Source organism: Falco biarmicus, chromosome 4, assembly GCF_023638135.1.
Source record: "Falco biarmicus isolate bFalBia1 chromosome 4, bFalBia1.pri, whole genome shotgun sequence".
Lineage (NCBI taxonomy): Eukaryota > Metazoa > Chordata > Aves > Falconiformes > Falconidae > Falco > Falco biarmicus.
Window position 1 is genome coordinate 79,678,938 of NC_079291.1, and position 24,943 is coordinate 79,703,880.

Genomic DNA, 24,943 nt, shown 5'->3' on the forward strand with positions numbered 1-24,943 from the left:
TTATATATTGAAAATCAATAGGTAAAAGTGTCTACTAGATTTAAAAGGATGTAATCCAATAGACCTTAAAGAATGTTAGTTTAATATAATAGTAATGTATCGTTAGAGTGAAAACATTGAATAAACTACAACAAAGTATATTTAATTTTAGAGTAGGAAAAAATGAAATTTATGTTTTATGGAGCTTACAGGCCTGCCTCTGTTGTACAACATGACCTTTCCAGTCTCCTGCTGTGCTTATTTTGGAACTGCTCAGTAATTCATGAATATACTATGTTGACATGGCTAGTAGGATGTTTACATTTGAATAGGGTTGTAAACTTAATGGGTGCTGTCAGGAAAGACAAGCAGGAAGGGAAGGAACAGTTAAGATAAGCCACATCTCCACGAATACTTCTGAGCTCTTGTAGAATTAAGCCAGCTCAGGGAAAAGCTCAGTGGTACATGCAGCCAAAAGAATTCTAGCTGGTTTTGTAAAAGAACATACAACTGAGGGGAAGTTGTCTTAGAGTGCTGGATAGACCCACAAGCTGGGCTTCCAGGGTTGCCTTTGGGGGAGAGGATTTTAGATCACAGGCTCCCAGAAGGTCAGGGGTGGAAGGGACCTCTGGGGATCATCCAGCCCAGCCCCCGCCACAGCAGGGTCGCCTGGGGCAGGTCACACAGAGCCACATCCAGGCGGGTTCTGAACGTCTCCAGAGGAGGAGACAGCGCAGCCTCTGCGGGCAGCCTGTGCCCGTGCTCCGGCACCCTCCAGGGAAAGGAGTTCTGCCTCGTGTTCAGGTGGAGCTTCCAGTGCCGCACCTTGTGCCCGTTGCCCCTTGTCCTGCCGCTGGGCACCACCGCAAAGAGCCCGGCCCCGTCCTCCCGGCACCTGCTCTTAAGGTGTTTGTAGACCTTGAGAAGCTCCCCTCAGCCTTCCCTGCTCCGGGCTGAACAGGCCCAGCTCTCTCAGCCTCCCCTCACAGGGGAGATGCTCCGGGCCCCCCATCACCTCCGCAGCCCCCGCTGGCCCCTCTCCAGCAGCTCCCTGTCTCTCCTGACCTGGGGAGCCCAGCACCGGACACCGCACTCCAGACGCGGCCTCACCAGGGCAGAGCAGAGGGGGGGGATCCCCTCCCCCATCCTGCTGGCCACGCTCCTCCTCGTGCACCCCGGGACACCACTGGCCTTCTGGGCCACACGGGCATGCTGCTGGCCCATGGGCAACATGCTGCCCACCAGCACTGCCAGGCCCTTCTCCGCAGAGCTGCCCCCAGCAGCTCAGCCCCAGCCTGCGCTGGCTGGTGTGTGGGATGGTTCCTCCCTTACCTATCTATCTAGATTTGTTTAGCTTGAAGACCTCTTTCTAGTAATCACTTTCTTACTAGAAGGGAAAGTTGTTTTATCGCTGTACTTGATTGGGAATATTGCAGATTTACATCTTAGAATACATGAGGCTGTGCAGCCAGCCCTGTCACTGCAAGTTCTGCTCCAGAAGACCAGGCTCCATGTGATCCTCACAAAGCAAAGGCAGGCTGTGTTAAAACCTTTGGGCATGTTTTGGACCTTTTGGACTCTAGGTAGCCAATCGATTATAGAAATTTTCCATCAAGAGAAAGAAGAAACACTATATAAATTGTTGAGGAGAAAGTAGAAAAAGAGTGATTCCTTTTTTTCTGGAAATCCTCTCCCAGCACACTAATTGCTTTGAGTGATGTATACATACACTTACAAAAAATATAGTTTTCTGAGGTTGTCCAGCAATTGGTTACAATTCCACCAACCTATATGCAAATGACAATACATCAAAATTATTACCCAAATATGCATGGATAGTGCGTTCTTTATAGCCTGTCAAGAAAAATATGCTTAGTATACAACTACTGCAGCAAAATATTAATGACAAATATAACACTGGGTAGGAATTTTGAAAAAAATTATTAAAACATACTCAGGTTGTATACTAACAATACAAAGACAAAAACTAGTGTATTTCTTAATTTATTTGGTATGCAATTCTTTATCTGTATTTTACACATGATGAAATTTAGATATGTTTTCCTGTGAACAACATGTAACTAACCTGAAGCAATTTTATTTATTGGTTTACACATCGTGAGCAGATGTCTGTTTAAAAAGCAGCAAATTTAGCTTTTGTCATTTTGGATTTTGATTATAAAGTTGTTTTATTCCTGGAGGGAAAAAATAAGCTAATCTGTCTTTACAAACAAGAACATACATAGAAAGGAGAGTCCTAATCCAAAGCCAAATAAAAAGAAATAGACCAAAAAGGCATCTTAGCCCATCTAGCTATTGGAGGAAAAAAAAAATCTTTGTGTGGAAAACTGTCTAAAGCTCTCATGTCAAAAACTTTCCTCAAGGATATTAAACATCAGTGAAAATGAACTGAACAGAAAAATCCTCTGGCAATATTTTGTTGTTGCCCTGGTTTTGCTGATTTCCCAGAATAAGCAAGGTTGGATGTGATCAGTGCTTGTTCAAAGGATCTTCCAAGTAGAAGCCATGATCCCACGGTGGCCTGACTTCCAGTGTCATCCTTACCAGGAAAGTAAGAGATGAGATTCCAGCCTTTCAAATCTGATCTAAAGGAAGGATATGGATTGCTTGTGGTTGTTAAGAAACATTTTCCTGAGATTAGAGATGATAACACTGATGCCATACTCTGCTGGAATTTGATTAATGAGATCGGCTTTGTCTAGATTTTCTTTCAGTTCCAGTGGTACCCAGTATTCCTCACTTTCTATGCTATTACCACAACCCCCCCGTGTTTATTAGAGTATACATGAGAACAGCAGTACCTAACCCAAACCCACGGCTTTTGTTCTAGCAAAGGCACGTGCTGCCGGATGAAAAGCCAAAAGATGTTTATTCAACTTAACCTGTCCAAGATTAAAATGTTCCAATAAACCCTGCCTGTTCTAGCCTAGCCTTCCTCTGTAGGGCATTAATTGCGTTAAGGATACATTTGTACCCACTAGCCTCCCTTACAGCCCGCTGCATCCCCATGCGTAGAAATAGGATGGGGGAGGCTGAAGCTCCTTGTTTCCCTGCCCACACGATGACTTCTACTTCCTCTGCATGCACATCCCACAGCTTCAGCAAAGAAAATCCTGGCCCAAGGGCCTTAGATCCTCCTGTGCAGTGACCCATGCTCCTGCTGCAGAGCCCAGGCCGTGAGCTTTGTAAAGGCTTTATAAAATAAAATGTTGCGGAAATTCCACATGAGCAGTAAGGTTTAACTGAGCCATTGCAAAATAGTTATTTACAAGAATAGCAATGTCTGAGGGTGTGAAGGCAAATTTTGTGTTTCAGCTGTAGCCTTTCATCTGCAGGTAGAAGTCCCTTTTAAAGGGTAAACCCTGTAATGACCCAATTTATCCTTGAATTACCGTGGTTTAGGTTTTTTTAGGAATCTCATTGCCTCTGTGCTTATTGGCCTCAAACGTCTGTGTACAGGGAAAACCTGAAGATCATGGAAACCAAGCACAGCTCAAGGCCAAGCACCACCTCCATCCTCCAGCATTTACTGCTGCAGCAGCCCAGAGTTTCTCTGGTTGGTGAACTCTTCGCAAAATTTTGAAATGAACGGCACTAATTCCAGGGAGGCCCTTTGGACTAAGGTTAACCTGAGCTACCAAGGCGGTGAGCGGGCGATGCCAAATTAGGAGCCGGGAGCGCGGCAGGCACAGCGAGCGCCCACCGGGACCGGCCGCCCTTCCCTCAGCGCCGCGGCCGCCGCGCCCCGCGCTCCCGCCCAGGGCACTCTGCGCACGCGCAGCGCGTGTGGCAGGGCGGCGCCAAGCACGTGCCCGCTGAGAGCGCGGCGGAGCCCCGCTGAGGGGGTGCCCGTGGGCGGCCGCCGCCGGTGACCGGAGCGGGGCGGGAGGAGGGTGCCGACGGCGGGGGCGGGCAGCTGCCGCCGCCAGCTGCCCCGCTCGGGTTTGAAAGCGGCGCCCCACGGCCCCGCCCGCTCCGTGATTGGCGAGAGAAAGGGAGGGAGCGGGTGCGCGCCAGGCCCCGGCGTGTCGCAGTGAAGCCGTCCGGCCGGGCCCCGCTGCCGCGGCGCCGCGCGTTCCGCCCCGAGCGTGTGTGCGGGGCCCCGGAGGGGAGCCGCGCCGAGCTGGGCGAGTTGCGTGCTGCCGGCGCCGCCGCTGCCATGGAGAGGGGAGGCGGCGGCAGCGGGAGGGGGTGACTCCGCGCCCCTTCCCCGATGAGACTGTGGCTGGGCTGGCTGGGCTGCTACACCCTGTTCCTGTGGGTGCTGAGGAGGAGGATGTGGTCTGGCCCTGCCAGGTACCTGAGGAGCCCTTTATCCAGGTCCCTCTACGTGAATATGATGGGCAGCCACAGCCAGCCAGCCCCGGGCGCCAGGGAGAACCACCAGGTACAGCCCCAGAGGCAGCCGCCCTTCCCGCCCCTCCCCTCCCCCACCCCGCCTTCCCTCCCCGTGCCCGCGGGGCCGGGCTGGGCGGGGGGTCCCCGGGTCCCCCCCACACCCCCCACACCCCGGGCGCTCCGCCGCGGGCACCGGGCCGGGGCTCCTCGTTCGCCGGGGCGCCCTGAGGTACCGTCCGCCGCGGGGCGGGGGATCGGGGCGGGCTGCGGGCTGAGGGGGGCACCGCGCCGGGCAGCGCCAGACAAAGAGAGGGAACGGCTCGGTCCTGCCGCGGAAAAGTTGCCGTGTTGCCCGCCCTGCGGGACGCGGCCGGGGGCGCTGAGGTGCCGGGGGCGCCCAGCCGCGGGGGGCCGGCGGCCGGGACGGGGGGCTCGGGTGCCTGCCGCGGGGGGGTGTCGCAGCGAGCCCGGCGAGACGGGTGGCAGCGCCGTGTCCCCACACCGGCCTCGGGGGGTGTCGGGACGGCTGCCGGGGCTGCCCGCCGCCGGTTTGCCTTCTCCTGGCGGGCTCTGGCCGGGTGAAGTTTGCAGGTGGTGGGGAGTGGGGGTAGTAATCGCAGAGGCGGTTTTAATTAGTGCTGGTGTGTCTAGAGGAAATTAAAAGTGAGCAGCCGGGAAGCTGCGAAGCTTACGGCGGCCTGGGAACGGTGTTAGGTGGCAAACTGGAGATGAGTTTGCGATGTGATACGGCGCGGTGAAAGGTTAGTGCTATGTTTGGCCGGTGTAGGCACATGGATTAGTACTTTGTGGCGGAGTTAGGGACTGTACCCTGGCAGTGTCATGGGGGTGCGATAGGGCTGCATCGGGAACGTGTTCAGAGGTGCGCTACATTTTACCAAAATGCTGCTGAAACTCTTGACAGGAGTTCAGAAGGGCTGATAAAAACACCTAGTGCTGACAGAAGATACTGACTTAGTATAAGTAAAATATACAGAGCCGAGCTAATGAAGAAGACATAGCATAAATACTTGAGAACTGCTCTACAGGGGAAGAACATATTTATGCCCCATAATTCTTCAGCTTTTCCCTTACTCAAGCTTTTTAGTGTTCTGGGTGGGCACTGACACCCAGAATCTTGCTACTGATTCTTGTGTTTGCTGGGATTTAATGACCACAGTTTGGATCGTTCAGTACCTAAGTACAAAGAGATGCAGAATTTAGATTTACAGAAAGAACTTCTGGTGAACGAAGAAAATCTGAAAGTCTTTTGTCTTGTTTAAAAGCTGTACTAGAAAGATAAGTTCAACCAAGGAAGTGTGTTATGGAGATGATTATGTCATTCACAGGTGGATGGTCTGTATACTTTATACTTATATACTGTATACTTATACATACTCTCCTTTTCTAATTTATTTGATCTATATTTTAACCCTAAAGTATTGATTATTTAGTAAGATTTTATGATTACTGAGTTTGTGGGGTTACTTGTAAGTGTTGAGGCCCAGGTACTTTCCACAGTTCTACTGACTTCATCAGTTTTACATAAATTATCTAAAAGAACATTTTCTTCCTTTCACTAATATTAAGCAAGAGTTGTCAATAATTGTAATCTTTATTATAACGAAGTTCTTAATTTCTTTCAAGATTTTTCTGCTGTAGGTTTTCTACTGTTATGCTGTAAGGCATTGATACACTTTCTGTCATGAAGCTGGTGGTCTGAAAAGGGTTCTTCATATATTGTACATGGAAGAAAATTCTGGAAGTAGTTCCAGAACTAAGCTGTTTTGCACAGGTTTTGTCATTTGAAATTTGCATTGGTTTTGTCCTGTGTTGCCTTTTCTTTTGATTTTTCACTTTTTATAGTTTGCTATTATTTCTGTTATTATTATGTATATCTATTGTTATGTAGGTAGTTGCCAATAAACTTACTGGCAAGATTAACCATGAAGAAGTTAAAGGAGGTCAGTGAGCAGTACGTTATTTCTGGGAACAAGCTTCTTTTCTCACAGTTATCACCATCATCATTCTGCCAGTGGTTATGGCAAGATACATCAATATTTAGGTGTCTTAAAAGACATGTAGAACTGTTGGTTTCCATGGTCTGATCCTGGAACAACAGATGACAGTTCAGGGCAGAGCCAAGGTGTATGAGCTCAGGTACAGCATACCTATAGTCATATTGCTAATGGAAACAAAGCCTGTGTTTCCCAAAGCTTTGATAGTTGGATACATTTTCTTCTGGATTGAAAATGACAATACACTGGAAAAGGTAGATCATTTGAGCCACCCCAAACGTGTTCGGTGTAACAAGGCAGCAGCCTCACAAATTAACCAGATACCTATCCTGGTGTTCTCCTCAGCTCCTCTGGATTGTTCACTTCTGCCAGGCTCTTGAAATTGGCTTCTGAAGATGTGTAGACAAAGTATGCAGGCTGGTGGTTTTTCATGACTCGCCAGGGATCCCTTTTAGGTATCCCTGGACTATGCAGCTTCATATAACTAGCACTGCGCTACAGTGAGAAAAGAAAATGGGTAAATCAGCAGTCTTGGGGATCCTTGTGCCAGGCTCTATCATGTGGTACAGACTAGCTCAAAATCAGGTTTTTAGAGGAAAGGCTGACTGACTTGTGCTACCTACCACTGTGTTTGAAAGTGCAGTTGAGAGCCTGATTCTGCCAGAAATGTACCCATTAGAAAGTGGGTTTCAAAGTAAACCTAAGCAGGCGTATGTTCGCTCCTTGGCTGAAGGGTCTTGATGTCCCTTGCTACTTTGGGTCAGTGTTTAATGGAGCCCCTGTTTTATGAATCTGTCATAATGATCTTGGTGCGGCTGTGTACTCCCCTCTGCTTGTTGGCACTGTCACTGTGAAGCAGCAGGACACTGGAATTACAATCCTGTCCCATTATTATTTGAATTACAGTAGTGACTGGAAGTCCCATTGTGCTGAACACTGTGCAAACATGCATTAAGTGACTGTTCCTCCCCTGACAAGGTACAACAAATGTGAACGGATCAGGGTGTCAGCATGCATTTTGCATAGTATGGCTATAGACACAGTCCTTGGTCTTAAAAGTTCTTAAAAGTGTTGGGGAGTTCGTCCACCTGACTGCTGTCCTTCTACATGCATTTTTACAAGATGCTGTTAAAACTCTCCGTTTCTTTTTTAAGATACTTACAACTCCCTATCTACACAATAAACACATGCAGCCAGATTAAGGAACATTATTGCAAGATCTGAGGGGGAGATACGAGAGTGTTAGCTGTAGGGAATAATTCTTGATATTAGAACACAGACAGAATGGCATTAGAGATTCTGTGAGAAGGTCTGACAATAACTGCGTAGGTGTAGGAGAGTGAAAAATAATAGCAATGTTCTTAATTAAAATTGCATTTAAAACTTTTTCGTGTAACTTTTGCATGTTGAGTGGAGGGGATTTTTAGCTTGGCATTGCAAGCTAGTAATGAACAACCTTTTGAATTTTATTATCACTGCTAATATTCCAGAATCCTGCAGCATTAGAAGCATTTGCTGGAGGTGCAGAGGGTGGCTGTGAGGGTTCTAAAATACCAGAATTTCTAAACGTTTGCCTTGTTCTGCACAAGTCTTTTGCATTTAAAATTATGTAAAGCAAGTATTAAAAAAGGAGTTTAGGTATGCCTTACACATGGGTAGTAAAATAGTAGGATATTGTATGGTTTATTACTTTTCCAGCTACATTTGATACCAAGAAGGAGTGTTCACTTTCTTTAGAATTAATTGAACAATAGCTTGTATACCAAAGTTAGGTTAGTTTGTATAGGAGTGGTTGTTACCAGGTAACACAAGCTGAAGGGAATAATTGGCTCCTTTTGGCTTGGGCTTTAGATTTTACCAATATGAAAATATAGCCTTTCAGCTGATACTGATGGCTTCCTAGATGTGGGAACCTGCTCCTTTGTTTAGTAGAGATGCTGGGAGGCAGCCACATAAACATAATTGTTTTGAAAGACTTGTGGACCTGCTTGTTGGTACTGGTAAGTGAAGAAACGTAGTCCAGCAGTGCTGTAAGACAGACAAGCAGTGGTATAAAGTATTGATTGGATTCTTTATCTCCTTTCCTGGAAAAATATTGCAAATACTCTCGCTGATTTCTTTCCAGAGGATGCCTAGGGAAAAGTTGAGAATGAGTTGGTAGAGAGAAAACAATGTTATCCCGCTTAATACTATTTTATTAGCATGGTGCTGTTCCACAGAGGACCTGTGTTTGCTTTCTAGGGAATTTACTCTGTAGAGTTCTTCAAAGTACAGGGTAGTAATTGAGACAAAAATTAAAAGCATTGTTTCTTAGCAAGTAATCAGTCCTCACTTGATTGCAATTCAATTCTAAGTTAAATTAATCCAGGAGCTTGTTAAAAAGTCTGTAGGTAAACCTAAATTTTTGTATTTATGGAAATTAATAATAGCCTTCCATGTATTCAATTTGTTTTAACTACTTCTGGTTTTATATTGCTGAACTTCTTAATGATCCTTTATCTCTTTCTCTAGTGGTATGTCTGCAACACAGAACAGTTGTCTGAATCCCTTCAGCCTATTTTTGTCCAGAGTTACCTTGACCAAGGAACACAGATCTTCTTAAACAACAGCATTGAGAAATCAGGCTGGCTGTTTATCCAGCTCTATCACTCTTTTGTGTCCTCAATTTTTAGCCTCTTTATGTCTAGAACATCTATCAATGGGTAAGTGAAAACTCAATCTTAGGTAAACTAAATAGAGTTTGGATTTAGAGTTCTCAAGTCTTTAGTCCTACCCCTTGATCTGTCAGCTTTTCTTAAATATGTAGTTTTCCCTTTGCCAGCCTAACAGATCTGAAATGCCCTACTGTGCTCTTCACACCTAACCTTTTGAATTGAAGAATACCATTTCCAGTATGGGGGCACAGAGGAGGTAATGGCAATTAATAAGAGACAGTCAGAGGACTCTAATTGTATTTTATAACCATTACCTGTATTAATTTCCTTCTGAGTAAGAGTGTTCTCTTTGTCTCTTTCTCTGCTTTCTTTCCTCACCCTCCTCCCCGACCTTGCCCTTTACCTACTGCCTTGGTTGCTGTTGCGATTGTCCTCGTTGAAGGTGGCAGTATCCAGTCAGTTTTGTATTGCATCTAAAACTCTTCTACTAGAGAGTGTGTGCACAACCACTAGCAAACCTAGGCGGATTTCTAAACAGTGCAGAAGCTGGCTGAGTGTTGTGTCTGATAACACTAATGTGGAACAGAATTTTGTCCTTTCTCTTACTCTGTAAAACTTAAGTTCACCTCAATTTGTGTGTAAGCTGTACTTGAACAGGTAACTTCTGATGTAGCGTGTTTGAGTGATGAAACATCAGGAAGGCAGGAAAAGAGAAGCTTATAAACCAATATTCTCCTAGTGTTATTGCATCCATCTCTTTTGTGACTGCAGGGGAGTTTAGCTGTTTGTGGGTGCTTTAGTATTTCTTCCAAAAAACAGTGCCTTTTTTTTGCTCGTGTCAACCCATTCAGACGTATGTTTAACAGCTTATCAATTTTGACCTTAGGAAGTATGCATTTTGTTACATTTACCTGATTTCTCCACCATCCCCACCTCTGCGCACACTACATACTTCTGCACAGTCTGATATGAGGATAGTAGCTGTCTGCTAAGGCTAGAAAAATAATCTTTTCCCTTATTTTCTAACCAGATGATTTCATGAGCTTCCCTGCGGTGTTCTTCATTACTTGTAGCTTTATATAAAGGTTTCTTTGGTCTCCTCTTCCTCCTTTCTCTTCTATTTTTTTTCAAAGGCTCTCCAGTGCTTTGAATAACACCTCATAGTGCTGTTAGGAATAATAGCTATGAGCCAATTATGCAGTGTGGACTGACACAACTGTGCTGCAAGGGGGCCCTACTTAAATTGGCTGTATTCTGTTTATTTTTATACATTTAATATCCTGCGTTAGTTTTTTCTGTATGGCTTTTGTATACTCTGTTTTATGTATTTGTTTCTTTGTTTTTTAGTATGGTCAATCTTTCCTAGGCTGCCTCCTTTTCACAGTTTTTTTTATTCCTTGATTCTTTTTATCTTTGTTTACCTTTTTTTTTTTTTTTTTTTTGCCTCCTTGAATGTAAAAGATTTGTTTGTTGTCTTTAACCTGCCATCCAACATTAGTTTAAATAATAGTATTTACCTACCTTCAGTCTATTACTGACCAGTTCTTCTTCCTCTGCTTGTTCTCCTAACTCTTTCATCCTCTGAAGTCTGCTATGACAGCTGAAATCTGTCACTGTGTAGTCTTCTAACAGTTACGGGCAGGTATGTCACTGACTTGATCCGTAAGGAATCCAACTGTCACCTCTACCCCATTCCTTAATGAGTTGCCTGTTTTCTATTCCACAGCTCTTCATGTTGAATGCAGGATCTGCAGATAGCAGCAAAAGCTGTTGTAATATAAAATTAAAAAAAATCTTTTGATACTCCAGCAGTGTTACCTCCATTCTTTCTTTAAATCTGTTCCCTTGCTTCCCTCCTAGTTCTACATCCTATTCCTCATTCATTGTGCATAGTTCTGCATCTGCAGCCATTTTATTTCTTCTGTTATTTTATCTTTTTTCTTTTTCAAGGTAGGTGGCAGAGATTCAAATCTGCAAATGTGACAAATAAGGTTCAGCCTTTATCTTTCCCTCCCTTTCTCTCCCTCCTCCTCTCTTTTTTTTTTTTTTTTTTTATGTGATCATTTTCTTGAGCTGCACCCCATGAGCTCTTCCTTACCTAATCACATTCCTCCTGAAGTCTTAACCACTGTAACTGCATGTGGCTATGTGTTTGATCTCTGACAAGTGCAAGGCAAGTTGAACTAGATTTAAAATTTATCTGGGCAGTGACCTTGTCTACTATTATGTGTGACTGGTTGCTGCCAAAGCACATTCTAAATCGCTTCATTGTCCTTCCCGTTAAAGTTCGTACAAAATTGGTCATTTCTTGTTTTTACATTTCAGGTTGCTTGGAAGGGGTTCAATGTTTGTGTTTTCCCCAGAACAATTTCAAAGACTGCTTAAAATAAATCCAGAATGGAAGTCCCACAGACTTCTTGATTTAGGGGCTGGGGATGGAGAAGTCACAAAAGTCATGAGTCCTCACTTTGAAGAAATCTATGCCACTGAATTGTCTGAAACTATGATATGGCAGCTTCAGAAGAAGAAATACAGGTATTGTACTGAATGCTTCCTACATCCTTTATATCAGACATTACAGCATGGTAATCTATTAGTAATATTTAATGCATGTTCAGTATTTTCAGTCAGTTCTCCTATTGTGTGATCATTATGGAAAAGGTTATCTTGTACAAAAGCAGGAAAACAAACACATCTGATGTTCCCTCTTACCAGTACTTTTGTTACGTGGATATTCCCTATATCAGTTAAGACAAAATAGGTAATAACAGTTTTGAAATCTCTTTCTTCATAGCTTGCATAAATTGCTTTAATCAAGGGAGTCAGAAAGATGAAATTCCGATGAACAGTCTATCTGAACTGTCCAAAATTCTAAGAGGAAGACACAGGTACTGCAGAAAAAGCAAACTAAATCCTGGTAATAGGGATACCTCAATAATCTGTGTCTGTCTAATCCCACAGTACAGACAATCTTTATTCTTGCTATGCTTAGCTCCAGCTGTTAAGACTGAATTAATACTTAATAACAAAAACCTCAGCACTTTCAGAACTTTGTTCATGTACTCGTCGCAGCTCCTGGAGGTTCCTGCAGGCAGTAAATCTAGTCTTGTTGAGTAATGGTGAGTATTTCAGGCACTATATCCCTAGATTTCAACCCAAAGAATGAAGAAACTATAGGTTTCTTTTCTTCAGCTGTCTTTGAGTGGAAACATAACAGCTGCTTTGCAGTCCAGGTTTGCACAGTGGTAAGTCAGAGTGGATAGAATGCAAGCCATTTATCCTATTGCACCTTTGTTGTTCCTTGAATAAAACTGAAAATTCTTCTCTAGGACAACACGTCTTTTTAAAATACTTAGCGTTTTGATTTTTGTCTCCTTTTATTGACTGGTGATTGTAAGACAATATGAAGGTTCATAAGGCTGGATATATAGCCATGCCCATTGTTGATTTAGTTTTCTTTTCCAAAAGACCAGAAGCATCATGTCTGTCTCTTCTCGCTGCCTAGGTAGCTGACCTTACCTGTACTATCAACATATCCACACGGAATTCTTGTTTTCAGTGGTTCTCTCTGAACTTAGCTTGTGTTTAAGACTGTATCTCTTTCTTTTTCCCTTTGTAGGGTGCTTGGTATAAATGAGTGGCAAAACACAGGATTTCAGTATGATGTTATCAGCTGTTTGAATTTGCTGGATCGCTGTGATCAACCACTGACTGTATTAAAAGATATTAGAAGTGTACTGGAGCCAACTAGAGGCAGAGTCATTCTAGCATTAGTTCTGCCATTTCACCCCTATGTGGAAAATGGTAAGTACACAGATTAATAGCTGTTTAGGTAGGTAAAGAAAAAAACTTGTAGGATATAGTATCCCAAATTAAATGTATAATAAATAATTGGCATGTTTGTATTTGTGCATGTTCAGAAGTCTGAATTTATAGGTAAATAGGCCACATGATGTCAGCAGTTTTCTTAATTCCCCAACATAGGTTGTTGGCACCAACAAAAAGCTCAAATATTGAAGTTACATATCCTGTTCTGCAGATTGCCACATTCGAGCTGTGTTGGAGCAACATGGGAAAACTGATCTCTGATTAGGGCCCTCTGCTGCTGTCATATAGGTAACCCCAGTTGTCTCTAGTGACTGACTCAGGAAAACCATCAGAACTGTCTGTAATGCTGAATAGAGCAGTTCAGGTCAAGCTGTGTCAAGTGTTCCAGATGAACCGCACCTAAAAATTCATAGGGAGATAATGTTCACTTTCCAACATGAGCTCTCAAAGTAAACTGTAGACCCCTGTGGTCATGGTTTAACCCCAGCCAACAACTAAGTACCACACAGCTGCTTGCTCACTCACTCCCACAGTGTGCCACCACCCCCCCCTGCAGTGGGATGGGGAGGAGAATCAGGAAAAAGGTAAAACTTGTGGGTTGAGTTAAGAACAATTTAATAATGAAAATTAAATAAAATAAAAATAATTGTAATGAGGAGGAGAGAAGAATAAAACCTAAAGGGAAAAAAACCAGGCGATGCACAATGCAACTACCTGCCACCTGCTGACCAATGCCCAGCCAGACCCTGAGCAGCGATCAGCAGGCCCTCGCCATCTCCCCCCAGTTTATGTGCTGAGCGTGACATTCTGTGGTATGGAATATCCCTCTGGCTAGTTTGGGTCCTGGCTCTGCTCCATCTCAGCTTCTTGTGCACCTGCTCACTGGCAGAGCATGGGAAACTTGAAAAGTCCTTGATTTAGAGTAAGCACTACTTGGCAACAGCTAAAGCATCATTCTGTTATCAATATTATTCTCATGCTAAATCCAAATCACAGCGTTGTACCAGCTACTAAGAAGAAAAGTAACTATCCCAGTGGAAACCAGGACAGTCTAGTAATACAAAGCATCAGCCACTATTTATATTGTATTAGTAGCTGGAATAAAAAAGTAAAATTAGTGCCAAAACTCCCATTATTTCCCCTAGTTGCATTTTAAAGAAGCATATGAGAGATTTGCAAATGAATCTGTCCTTATAACTAAGCTTCAAAAGAGCCTAGAAACCTTTTTTTACGTGTCTGTCTATGATTGTGGATTCAGGCTGAGGCACTGTAAAGGTAGTTTGAATTCCAGAAGGCTGGTGTTCATCAGTCATCATTTGGACACTGGCTCTCCTTGAGTATTAAGACTTGTCTGTGGCAAGGCATGTATGCCTAGAAAATACAGAACTAATAACCTTAACATTTGGGCAATCAAAAATGCACCAAATCTCTTTTTCTCTTTTTATACACCAGTGGTGATTTGGTGGGAAGAGGAAGGGGGGGAGGTTTTAAGTACAGAAACAGTGCTGTCAGATGAAGAATTGCTTAAAGTACAGTGTTTGAGCATATAATTTTGTAACTGTTCTGAAAAGTAGTAAGTCTTAAATGAGATGGGGGGGTTGACTTAACACATCTGTGTAGTATATCAGGCATATTTAGTTATAGCTTCTTGTTCCTATAATGTGGAACAATATGGCTTCCTCTTTCTAAAATTTATAATTCCAAATAACAGCAGTATCATTCTAGCCTTTCGTTGGCATATCAGAAGTAGAAATTGTGAAATTATTTGGGTGGCTTTCTTGTGTGTGTGCCTTCAAACTATGTGCCATTGTGTTTTGCAACCGCTATTGCACCCAACATCCACTTTTCTGTGTGTTGTTGGGTAACCATGTGATAGACCATGTGCGACTTCCTGGCTCAACAGGAGGTAGATAAATTAAGGAAGAAACTACTTTTAAGTGCACTTAATCTTTCATCATTGATCTCCTACAGTATGCTGGGAGGAGAATAGTGTGTTAAATTTCTAAATCCCAAGGGACTGGGAACCTGTTCTGTGATTGTTGAACTCTGTCATTGCTATTGTTGAAAGTTGAAATGTGTTGTAAGATGTCTTGTAAACCAAAGTCATACTTTTGTTTGTGATGATGAATTGTAGCAGATTAGTCATTTTGCTTAAGGTAGTTTTGTTCCCTTAATATGTTCTGAAACTTAAAAACATACTCAGTTTATCTGTTTACTACTGTTACGGGTGTGGGCCCATATGAGTTAGCACACACAAAAGTTACTGTCATTCCACTGAAGCTTTCCCACTTAAGATCTGTTTAACTCTAGTCTAAAGAAATAGACTGCCAGACTGTCTTAATGATGTACAAAATGATTTTGGAATTTCATTATTTTCATTCAGCCTTTCTACACGATGATACATTTTGAAAAGTGTTAGATATGTACATATGCTTTATATTTAACAAAAAAAATAGTTGGAACACTCAAAGAGGAGAACATTTCATGGCTCAAGTAACTTCTTGTAGCAGCTAATTAAAAACAGTTTGGACCTGCCTAGAGAGACTTATGAATTTTAGAGGGGGGAACAAATGGAGAAGAGATGAGGCAGGTAACACGTTTGATCAGTGCATAGATCAGTTTCTAGAAATGGAGGAATAGCTTTAATTAAAACAAGATATTTGAGTTATTGCATGTAACGTAATGGGAGGGTAATTGTTAGAAGTGTCTGTGTGACTGGTTAAGAGAACAAAGCAAGGTGGAGGAGGAGGTGAAATATATTTCTGTGCTTACTGTTTCTGGAATTACAGTGACACCTAGAGTCCAGAGTAGCTTAATCATAGACTTTCTGGGGCTCTTCAGAATTTTATTTTCGACATCCACAACAAAAAGTAGTGCACTTATTGCACATGTCTAAATTTGATAAGTAAGCCAGATGAAGCATATTAGACTAGTCACATAAAGAACATGTATTATTATAACAATATTTTTGGTAGGTATCCCATAAAATCCTTTGTATTTCCTAATATAGACATCATTTATATAAAGGCATTATTAGATAATATATGACTAGACTGGTTTAAGTTTCTCTAGAATAAAAAAGTCAAGAGAGGCCATACTTCAGAAGTAGTAAACCCTAGCAGCCTGGGATTGTGAAAATTTCTTGTTGAGCATGTTAATGTCCTTGTGATTGATTAGAAGGGTTAAGAAAAGAAAAGTGTTGATTCTGTCTTCCCAGAAATACTTGCTGCTAAATTGAGCTGGAAACATGGTACTATGCTAGATGGACCCTTGCTTTGTCTCAGTTGTCAGTTCTCATCTCGCTGAAGTGAGAAATGCTGTTTCATTTGTTAAACAAAGCCTTGCTTTATTTAAATGATGATAACAATAGTATACTACCTATTCAAGGTATGGAATATCTGTGTTTGTGTTTGTATCTGTGTTGAACAGGGATGTAGAGGCAAAAGTTGGTGTTCCAGGTAGTCTTGACTTCAGATAATAGGACTGGAAGATGGGGGTTTCTGTCTAGCAAGTGAATTTTAGTATAGCAGGAGCAACCTTCTTACTATGACCACTACTTTCCTTCTATAAATAGGCTAGGAAGGAACTCCCATCCCAAATGAGCTTTACCATGATAGTAAATGCATCTCTACTGTCTGTTTTTTCTGTTTGCTTGTCTATAGAACACGTAAGTTTTGCTCTGTTTAAGCTGCTCAGTAATGATCTGTGTACCTGTACATCGATAACTATCACACTAACATGACTAAAACCAGAATTTCACCTATGAAATGAGTTTATTTTCTGTTGCTGTCAATCATCATACATCTTTCACAAATGCTCAATTCATGTAAAAGGAATACATGTAAATTTATGTAAAGAGAAAAAGACATAGAATTAAATCTAAACTGAAAAAGGAAACTTTTGTGAAGCATTAGCAGTCATCTTATGAAAGATGAAGTCTTTTCCCATGGTTCTTGTTCTTGCAGAATGGAAAATTGAAGTAATATATAATGTAAATGTAATGTACAGTGCACTTGGTTTTGGGTGAAGAACACTGCCCTGCAAGCTTTTCTCCTCTCCCTTTAAAGCAAAGGAAGTCTGTAAAGAAGCTTAACTTTTTCATCTGCCCCTTTTGCTTGCATGAAGAGTACTGAACAAATCTGAACTGCCACACATGCTCATCTGTTCTGATAAACAGTGTTATCTTCCACATCATCCTAGGGGAAAAATATAGAAGTATTTTGTTAGTGATGTGAACTTTTTTTTTATAAAGACAGAATTTCCTTTTTGAGGCAAACTCCATCCCTTTACTGTTTCAGTAAACTCCTTTCTCCCCGTTTAATCCAGTTGCTTTTGTCCACATCTCATCTACAGGATTCAAAATGTATTTCTTTTCCTCTTGGTTTTTCCTAATTTCCAGGGAACACAGAGGCAGTAAAACATAGCCCTTATTTTCACTGTGTTCATATCTGATGCTCAAACCAAGAATCGGGTCACGTCAACAGGGTCTTGAAAGTCTTTAAAGGGGTAATCATAGAGGAAAACAATAGGGGCTATATGGAAATAAATGAAGTAAAAATGTATAAAAATGTTTGACTTTGTTCTATTTCTTTTGTTTCTCCTTGCATCTCTGAAGTGGTGTGGTGCATGCTCAGAACAGGGGAAAATTTATACGGTTCCTCAAGAAAAGCAACATTTTTGAAGCAGGATTTTGAAGCCATTTTCTTTGCTTGCAAATACACAACTGCTAAAGTGAGGGGTTTTTTGTAACTTAGATGGCACGTGCAAAATTATTGTCATATAGTCATATAAGACTCATGGACATAAATTTGATGAAATAAGTTGTGTGGCTTTACCTGGTGAGGTTGAATGCTTAGTTTAGGCTCTGTATGTTGAAGGAGGGGGAAATATGTCGAAGAATGTTGTAGAGCTTTTACAACAGTTTTGTTACATTTCTGTCAGCTAGTTACTCTGGGCTAAGGGAGCAAGGGGAAGGACAATTGCAGTATTTTTCAAAAGCAAACTCTTAATAACTCTATGCATTTTACCAGACGGTCCAGAATCACTTGTTGAGACATCTTCTTGGCAAAACACAAATCAATAGAACATTTAATTTCTAAATGTACATACATTCTATAAGGTATATAGTATCATATATATATATGCAATTTTAAATGTATGGGCATTTAGAATGCTTTATAATATCTTTGACTGTTGTGCAGAGTATTTTGTTTAGACCTGTGTCAACTTTAAAAAAAGAAAAATGTATTTCTAGAGGAAGTAGAAATGGTATACTCCTAAAAACTCAGCTTCTGTTTTTACCAATATTGAAATTTAGGAGAGATAGGTACTCACAGGCTGTTGGCAGTGTTCAGCGTACCTCTGCTTTTGAAGTTCTTGGGCTATTGCTTGAAAAATTTTTCGTCCGCTACAGATTTTCTGCAAATTATTTAAAATATTTTAGGTCAGTGCTACATTTGAAGTGGGGGGAGACATCCTTTTTTACCTTTTATAATTCTGATTTTTTTCCCTGTGTATGTCTTTGGGAATGTTATTTAATAACACTTTAAGAACATTGGCCTTGGCAGGCAGTAGGGTTTAAAATTGCATTAATATTACATCTCTTAACATATATACCTTCTGTACTGGATATTTAAAAGTGTAACTTCTGATTTTTATTCAAGAATACATGGTGATAGAGGTTCTTAATAGACTTGTTTTAAATACATGAGGGCTTACCTGAATGCACCATTTCAACAAACAAAAAATTAATAGCAAAACTTGTTATTTGCAGAAGTTCTAACAGAATTTACTTAAAACCTAAAGGAAGATGGTATTAGATATGGCCTTTACATAGACTGACTTTGTCCTGTATCCAATTCATTAAAAATAAATTATCAGTTAAAATTGGTTAAATGTAGATTTATTAACTAGTTTTGTGCAAATCTGAGGTGAAGCCTTAACAGCTCTGAATGTCTCTTTAACTGAATCATCGATTAATCACAAAATTGATGCCCAGTATACTTTAAAACAGCAGGGTGGAAAAAAGCTCCGAATCGCTAAAAAAGCAAACAAAGTGATGACATACACTGTTCTCTGGTCTTTGGTCTTCATTCCCGCTTCTCTTTAGCAGCTTTGGTTTTAACTGGAGGGAGGGATAATAAAATGAAAAATTATTAAAACATAAGATGAGAAGCCAACTGCTAAGGTGGTAGAATAGTTAAAAGCATTGCTCTTCTACAACATCAGTTGGTAGGTAAAAGTCTTTCATTAGATCAGCGTATACCATTGGAAAAATTGCAGAAGTTTTCCAAGCATGTAAAGCCTTTTTCAGCTTCTGGTACTAGAAGTTTCAAGTATTTTTGCTTTGAGTACAGTGGGACCTGCCTGAAGCACTACCCAATTCTCAAAAATAAACCAATGGCATCATGGATACCAGTTTTTAATTTTTAAAGATTTTTCCCACATACTACTTGACCCCATTTAAAGAAAAGCAAAAATGAAAAAGACTGTTCTGTCTGTATGCTCAGACAGTGATCACTACAGCAAAGAACCATTTCACCATATTATAGCACTTAGTCCTCATTCTCATGTCAACATCTCATTATTATGTAAAGATTCCAGTTGCAGCTTTGGATGTTTGTTTTTAACTAAACACAAATTTTGTTCAAGATTAAAAATAAATAGATACAATTTTAGAAAATAAATTCAGTAGTTATGTAACTTTTAATGAGGCACATTTTAATGTGTTTGTTTTCTATAAGCATAAAACTTCTTCCAAATCTCTGATATTTTAAATTTTACCAAGGTCTCTCATCTGTATATGTGTGGTATATGAGTAGAATTTCATTACACAAGCAAAGTCAGTCTGCAGTAACTTTACTGCAGCTCTCACAGATACTTTGACATTAAATATAAATTACCTTTACTGGAAACAAAGAGTTGATGACTTACGATGGTACTTCCTAGGTTTGCTTTTTGAGCGTGCTGTGATAGATAATCTCCAACTTGCTGGTTAGTACTCTCAGGATAATTTTAACTTTAGAATACCTAGTCTTTTAGACACTTTACTGAAAAAAGAAAGTTTGGTTGCTATTGGGAGTACAGGTATGTGCCACACAAGAGTTTGCAGATGCGTGCAGCATATGAACTTCAACTAGCCACTGTTTTAAAACTTAAATCATAAAAATTATGGAATCTAGGAATGTCTTTTTATTCTCCTTATGGAGATGTAAATCTAAGCAGTTTAAAAAATGAACAAAATCAGAAAAATCACTTTGAGCCTACCTTGTAGACTACAAAGAATGTGAATACGGTAGTGCTGTATAGAAACAGTAAGGATGAGGCGATGATCATGAAGATGAGTTTTCCATTGCTGATCTGCTTCTCTGCTCCTTCATTAAAAGTGAGTGTTAGAATAAAGGACAGTTCTTCTGATTCACATAATTTTCTTAAAATTCTGCATTTCAGCCCCCTTCCTCTGAGGAATTAAAGACCTGACACCCATCAGTATTTTTCTGGTTCATTTTCAGTCCAAATTCCTCGGTGAGATCACTTGTTTCCTGGAATGTTTGCAAGGGCAATGGAGACTTGTTATTTTTGATTATGAACCATTCCTTTAGGGGTAGACAGAGAATGGAATCCAGTTTTCTGCTCTCGTAAAGGAATATCTGAATAAAGCTTTTGTTCAGAAACGCAATTAGATGAAGGAAGGAAGGAATATAGGGAAAGTAATAATCCAGCTAGGGTTTTGTTTTGGTTTTTTGCTATTTTAGGTATGTAGAACTGAAATGTAGTTAATGAAGTTTCATCACTTTTTTTAACTAGAAGGCAAATGATGCAAAGGTTCAGAACTAAAACTTTTTTCAGGTTGGCCCAGTGAATCCCCAGTTCTGAGACCCTGTACTCTGCTGCATCTATTTCCACTAAAAGTCAGTTTCTCTACTTCCCATTTTTCTGTTGATACTTCCTTCCTGATAGCCATTAAAGTCTTTTATGTAAGAGGATGTAGAGTGTGGTTAGATAACATGAGTACAAAACTTCTTTTGTAGAATTCTAGAGTCGTTTGCATCATATGACAGAACAGTCTAATTAGCAAATGAGGTTAAGATCCTTATTTGTAGAATCCCTCCATGGTTTTACTATTGATATTTTGATACAGACATACTACTCCTAACGGTTTTGTTGGTATTTCCATCTTAAATGCCATTCTTGAAAGTGTAAATAATGACAATATTTAGGAAAGAGAATTTATTTCTTAGAGTACTTCACTAAGAAGGAATGATCAACTGACCTGTCTTTGTTAGTACTGTTCCATCTCCTGTTTGTTTAGAATGGGGTGAACTTGAATCTAGAAATGCTATTCCACAGATATAAACAGCATTGTCATCTACAGTTAGATCATTGATCTGAAGTGAACTATTATTTCCTGATAAATGTACTGTGTACTTCTGATGATCTGTGCATCCAGGAGTACACAAATCCTGATGTTCATTAGTTAAAAAGCGAAACCATAGAACTTGAGGTGGGGTTGAGGAGCATCCAGAAGCAGAGAAAGCGCATGTGAGGAACACGGTGTGCATGGAGTAGTCAGCTTCCTGATATCTGGGTTGTGTTACAGTCACTCGGCAGATATCTGTAGCACCTGTTGAGAGTAAACAATTGGCAATGTGAGGGACAGTTATAAAGCAGGGCACAATGTAAAAGAAAATAAGATACTTCTGGTTCATTCAAGAAAAGGTGGGAGGAAAGGAGGAAAAACAACTGTGTTTCAAACTTGAAATTTTTAAGGTTGTTTCCAGCAAACTTTTCTTTTAGCCAATACCTACAGCTTGCCCATGTGTTCATTTAACAGTTTTGCCTGTGTGGTAATGTGCTTAGGTTTCTGTTTTTCTGAGTAAGTGGAGAGAAGATTCACGTATCTGAAATAATGTGCATGTCGTCTTGGGCTCTGGAGAAGACCGAAAGAGTACTTTGTGTAGTTCCCTGCCTCAGATTTAGTCCTGAGTGTTTTGGGAGTTTAGGGGGGTAATGGACAGTGTGTGTGTATCATGTGCCATAACTGTAGATGCTCCATGGAGTAGTTCTGCAAGGGTTTCGCTCTCCTCTACTGATGCTGATCTGAGTCAAGTGAGACAGCCTGATGACAGGCAGTGGAAATGACATAGAGACATTTCTAATTTAGGAGTTTCATAACATTGATTAGAATTCATAATAGTTTCCTAGACAGTCTTCCACTTAATCACATACATTGACTCTGGGTTTCTAAGGATAATAATATTGCTTGTTAGTTCTGACATTTAAAAATGTGTGCAGAAAAAATGGGAAGGTTAATCAGAGAAGAGAATTCTAATTAAGGAACTGAAATGTAATGTTTAATGTGACTGGTCTGGGATTATTTTTTTCCAAGTCCTTATTGAAATCCATATTTTAAATATTGTTTTAGTATATTTAATTTTATTCAAATAAACCGCTTAATCATTTAAACAAGGAGATTGAGATTACTGCAGTGAAAATGAAGGTAGTAGCTCAACAGCACCTTTTTCTACTTCCTAAAAAATAACAAATAAAAAGAAAAATAAACTGAAGTCTCTTAATCTACTGCTGATACACAATTTATAAGCCTGTCCATGGTAGACAATCAGCCTTGGCCCTGCATTTTTCTCACTGAGCGTTTTATGGACCAACTCCAAGCAGATTCAGTGTCTGTGACTTCTACAGGAACAAAATGAAGCTCTACTACTCTGTCAGATCAACATCAGAACCATTCCATAGTAGCTACAGCAATCTGAAGATTGTGGTAATATAGGTTGTTGGTGTACTTGCGCCCTGTACAGTGAAAGGCAGTTAGCTTGTGCTCCTGCAGTTGATCTTCTTTCCTACCTTACTCTAGGGCTCTGGGTGGCTTTGCAGAGCAGACCTCATGGCTTCAGTTCATGTAGATACTGTCTGCTGGACTTCCCAAACCCTCCCAAACAAGCACAGCTGCACTGAAACCATGCTGCTGGAGCATTCTTTGCAGGGAAGCGCAGTAGTATTTGACCCAGAAATCATAGCTTACAGGAGCGTTTCAGGCTTTTGGAAGAAAAAGCATTTGCTAACAGTTGCTTAATTTGGAAGTTGTATGAAGATAGCAGAAGTTAGCTTGATTCTCAGCAAAACTTTTCACCACTCTTACTTTGTGGCTATGCTGCAAATCATAACCACAGCATTTTCAATCTTGTTTTAACTGCTATCACATGGGAAAACAGAAGAAGTTTAAAAAAAAGTCTTACCAGCACCGTACAGAATCCAGTCAAATGCCAGCATTATCACATTTTTTAACTGGCGCAAAGATGCCATTTCTCGTGTGTCTCTTGAAATGATTCTGCTTGAAGGAAGAGGAACTTAGGAAATCTCTGGAGTTGCAGAACCATCTGCATCACAAGATTTAGAACTTCCTGTTTAGAAGGGTGTTTACTATTGCATTTAGCAAATTGCTTAAAGGTACAGACCAAACCAGGTAACATTTGTTATTTGCGGATGACATTACTCAGAAAATGAGTGAAGCATTTTAGATTTTGAACTTCTGAGAGTTGCACCTGTAATCCTTCAGGTTATTCTGTTGGATATAACAAATGACAACATGGCTTTTAGCATGCTACGAGTGTTGGGCTTCTTAGTTTTATATGACCCTAAGCAGTCTTTACTGTGTCAGCTAGTAGGTGGCCACTGGAGGAACAAATACTCTGTAGCAACCCATTATAATGTGGTGGTCTACTAATGGAAGCTTCACAGCTAATCATGATTTTCAACTTGCTGGCTTTATTTGCTATAATTACCTGAAGCCATCTTTGGCCAAACAGGGGACATAAAGAAGAGATTTTATAATGCTGGAAAATATCTTCATTAAATTGTCTGTCTGTCCATGTCTGCTGAACACCAGCCTCACTAGTGGAAATTACTTTTCAGCCAGTCTTGGAACTGCTAATTAAAAATGTAACAAAAGATAATCTTAAGAAGGAGCTGCTTCTGAACAATAGGCAAAAACTTGAACTGATCTTACTCTACAATTGGCTTGCCGACATCCTATCTGGAGTGGAATCGAATACAATCTGTGTAATCTGCTTTCTGTAAGAAAATGCAACGCACAATAAAGTTGGTTTTTTTAATAATTTAAACAAAACTGTTCTGTTTTCTCAGTAGGTGGCAAGTGGGAAAAACCCTCAGAAGTTTTGGAAATCAAAGGGCACACTTGGGAAGAACAAGTGAATAGCCTGCCAGAAGTTTTCAGTAAAGCTGGTTTTGCCATAGAGGCTTTCACCAGACTGCCATACCTCTGTGAAGGTGACATGTATAATGACTACTATGTACTAGATGATGCTGTTTTTGTTCTCAAGCCAGTGTAAGCGTGTATGAAGTGAATCTTCAGAATCTAACACAAGAAGCAGCCTCTGAAAGAGGGGTTTGATTTATGGTTACTTAAAGGGAGGGAATTCGGGGACTGCCATGCTAAATAAATACCATGTAAGAAATTTAAAGGCCAAAATACTAATGTATTTCTTTGTAGTGCGATTAGGAAAAAAAGGTTGTTTTTTAAACAGACTCTTCAGTTGAGAATTTCTTTTTTACCAGCTCTTAAACCAACAATGCATTTTGCAATCCAGCAGTAATGGGGGATATTTTTTTTTATACTTACCTGCAACAGGGATCAGATCCAAACAAAAGCAATAGTCCTAATAATGATGAAACTGATACAATGTGAACTGTTGTTAAAGAAATCAAGAGAAATCTGGCAATAAAGTTACCCATTCAGTTCAAGCCTTGTTGAATATAAACTGTTGAAATGGATGTTCTTCCATGCTGTTACTTTCTCTCTTACTGTCATTCTTCACATGTTTTTAATCATGCTAATAAACTTTTTTTGAGATGATGTTTTGCATTAACTTTTGTGTTCGTTTTTGTAACCAGTCATGCTTGTCTGCAGCAACTGCTCTTTGTGTTGAGAGTCAAGCTCTCAGTAGCAGCACAACCTTGTGTTTATTTAAAAGCATTTAAGTATTGTTTGAAGGGATAATAGTCCACAAAAAATGTATCACTTTTGATTGGGTTTCCTTCATGTTCTTCTCAAAGCCTCATAAATCCTCATTG

At 40.6% G+C, this 24,943-nt stretch overlaps 2 protein-coding genes across 6 annotated transcripts; one reads left to right on the plus strand and one right to left on the minus strand.

The window, feature by feature from the left end:
- The first annotated feature begins 3,809 nt into the window (after window positions 1-3,809).
- METTL9 (methyltransferase 9, His-X-His N1(pi)-histidine) lies at window positions 3,810-24,725 on the plus strand. Its single transcript, XM_056336875.1, has 5 exons — window positions 3,810-4,387; window positions 8,865-9,055; window positions 11,333-11,542; window positions 12,627-12,811; window positions 23,996-24,725. Exons 1-5 carry the CDS (start codon window positions 4,214-4,216, stop codon window positions 24,199-24,201), a joined length of 966 nt encoding a protein of 321 aa, XP_056192850.1. The 5' UTR covers window positions 3,810-4,213; the 3' UTR covers window positions 24,202-24,725.
- On the minus strand, window positions 5,688-23,931 carry IGSF6 (immunoglobulin superfamily member 6). Of its 5 annotated transcripts, none has more exons than XR_008821552.1 (7): window positions 23,089-23,922; window positions 21,108-21,458; window positions 20,102-20,208; window positions 18,903-18,959; window positions 18,170-18,253; window positions 10,529-10,755; window positions 5,688-8,485 (listed from the first exon to the last, which is right to left on the minus strand). XR_008821552.1 is itself a non-coding variant. In XM_056336879.1 (6 exons), the coding sequence occupies exons 1-6, from the start codon at window positions 23,153-23,155 to the stop codon at window positions 10,738-10,740; spliced, it is 684 nt and encodes a 227-aa protein (XP_056192854.1). In that variant the 5' UTR covers window positions 23,156-23,922; the 3' UTR covers window positions 9,167-10,737. The 5 variants fall into 5 exon arrangements, 3 of the variants coding, with proteins under 3 accessions (XP_056192854.1, XP_056192851.1, XP_056192853.1); XR_008821551.1 differs by lacking the exon at window positions 5,688-8,485 and adding an exon at window positions 9,167-9,480 and having other exon boundaries at window positions 9,526-10,755; XM_056336879.1 differs by lacking the exon at window positions 5,688-8,485 and having other exon boundaries at window positions 9,167-10,755.
- Window positions 24,726-24,943: the final 218 nt, after the last annotated feature.

Bases quoted from the DNA above. Each gene is read 5' to 3' on its own strand.
- METTL9 (XM_056336875.1), top strand. From the start codon at position 4,214: ATGAGACTGTGGCTGGGCTGGCTGGGCTGCTACACCCTGTTCCTGTGG. The intron at 11,543-12,626 runs GTATTGTACTGA...TTCCCTTTGTAG, and splicing joins CTTCAGAAGAAGAAATACAG to GGTGCTTGGTATAAATGAGT. The intron at 12,812-23,995 runs GTAAGTACACAG...CTGTTTTCTCAG, and splicing joins TCACCCCTATGTGGAAAATG to TAGGTGGCAAGTGGGAAAAA.
- IGSF6 (XM_056336876.1), bottom strand. From the start codon at position 23,155: ATGGCATCTTTGCGCCAGTTAAAAAATGTGATAATGCTGGCATTTGAC. The intron at 21,459-23,088 runs GTAAGACTTTTT...TACTCTCAACAG, and splicing joins CTGGATTCTGTACGGTGCTG to GTGCTACAGATATCTGCCGA. The intron at 18,960-20,101 runs GTAGGCTCAAAG...CCCTCCCTCCAG, and splicing joins CATTCTTTGTAGTCTACAAG to TTAAAACCAAAGCTGCTAAA.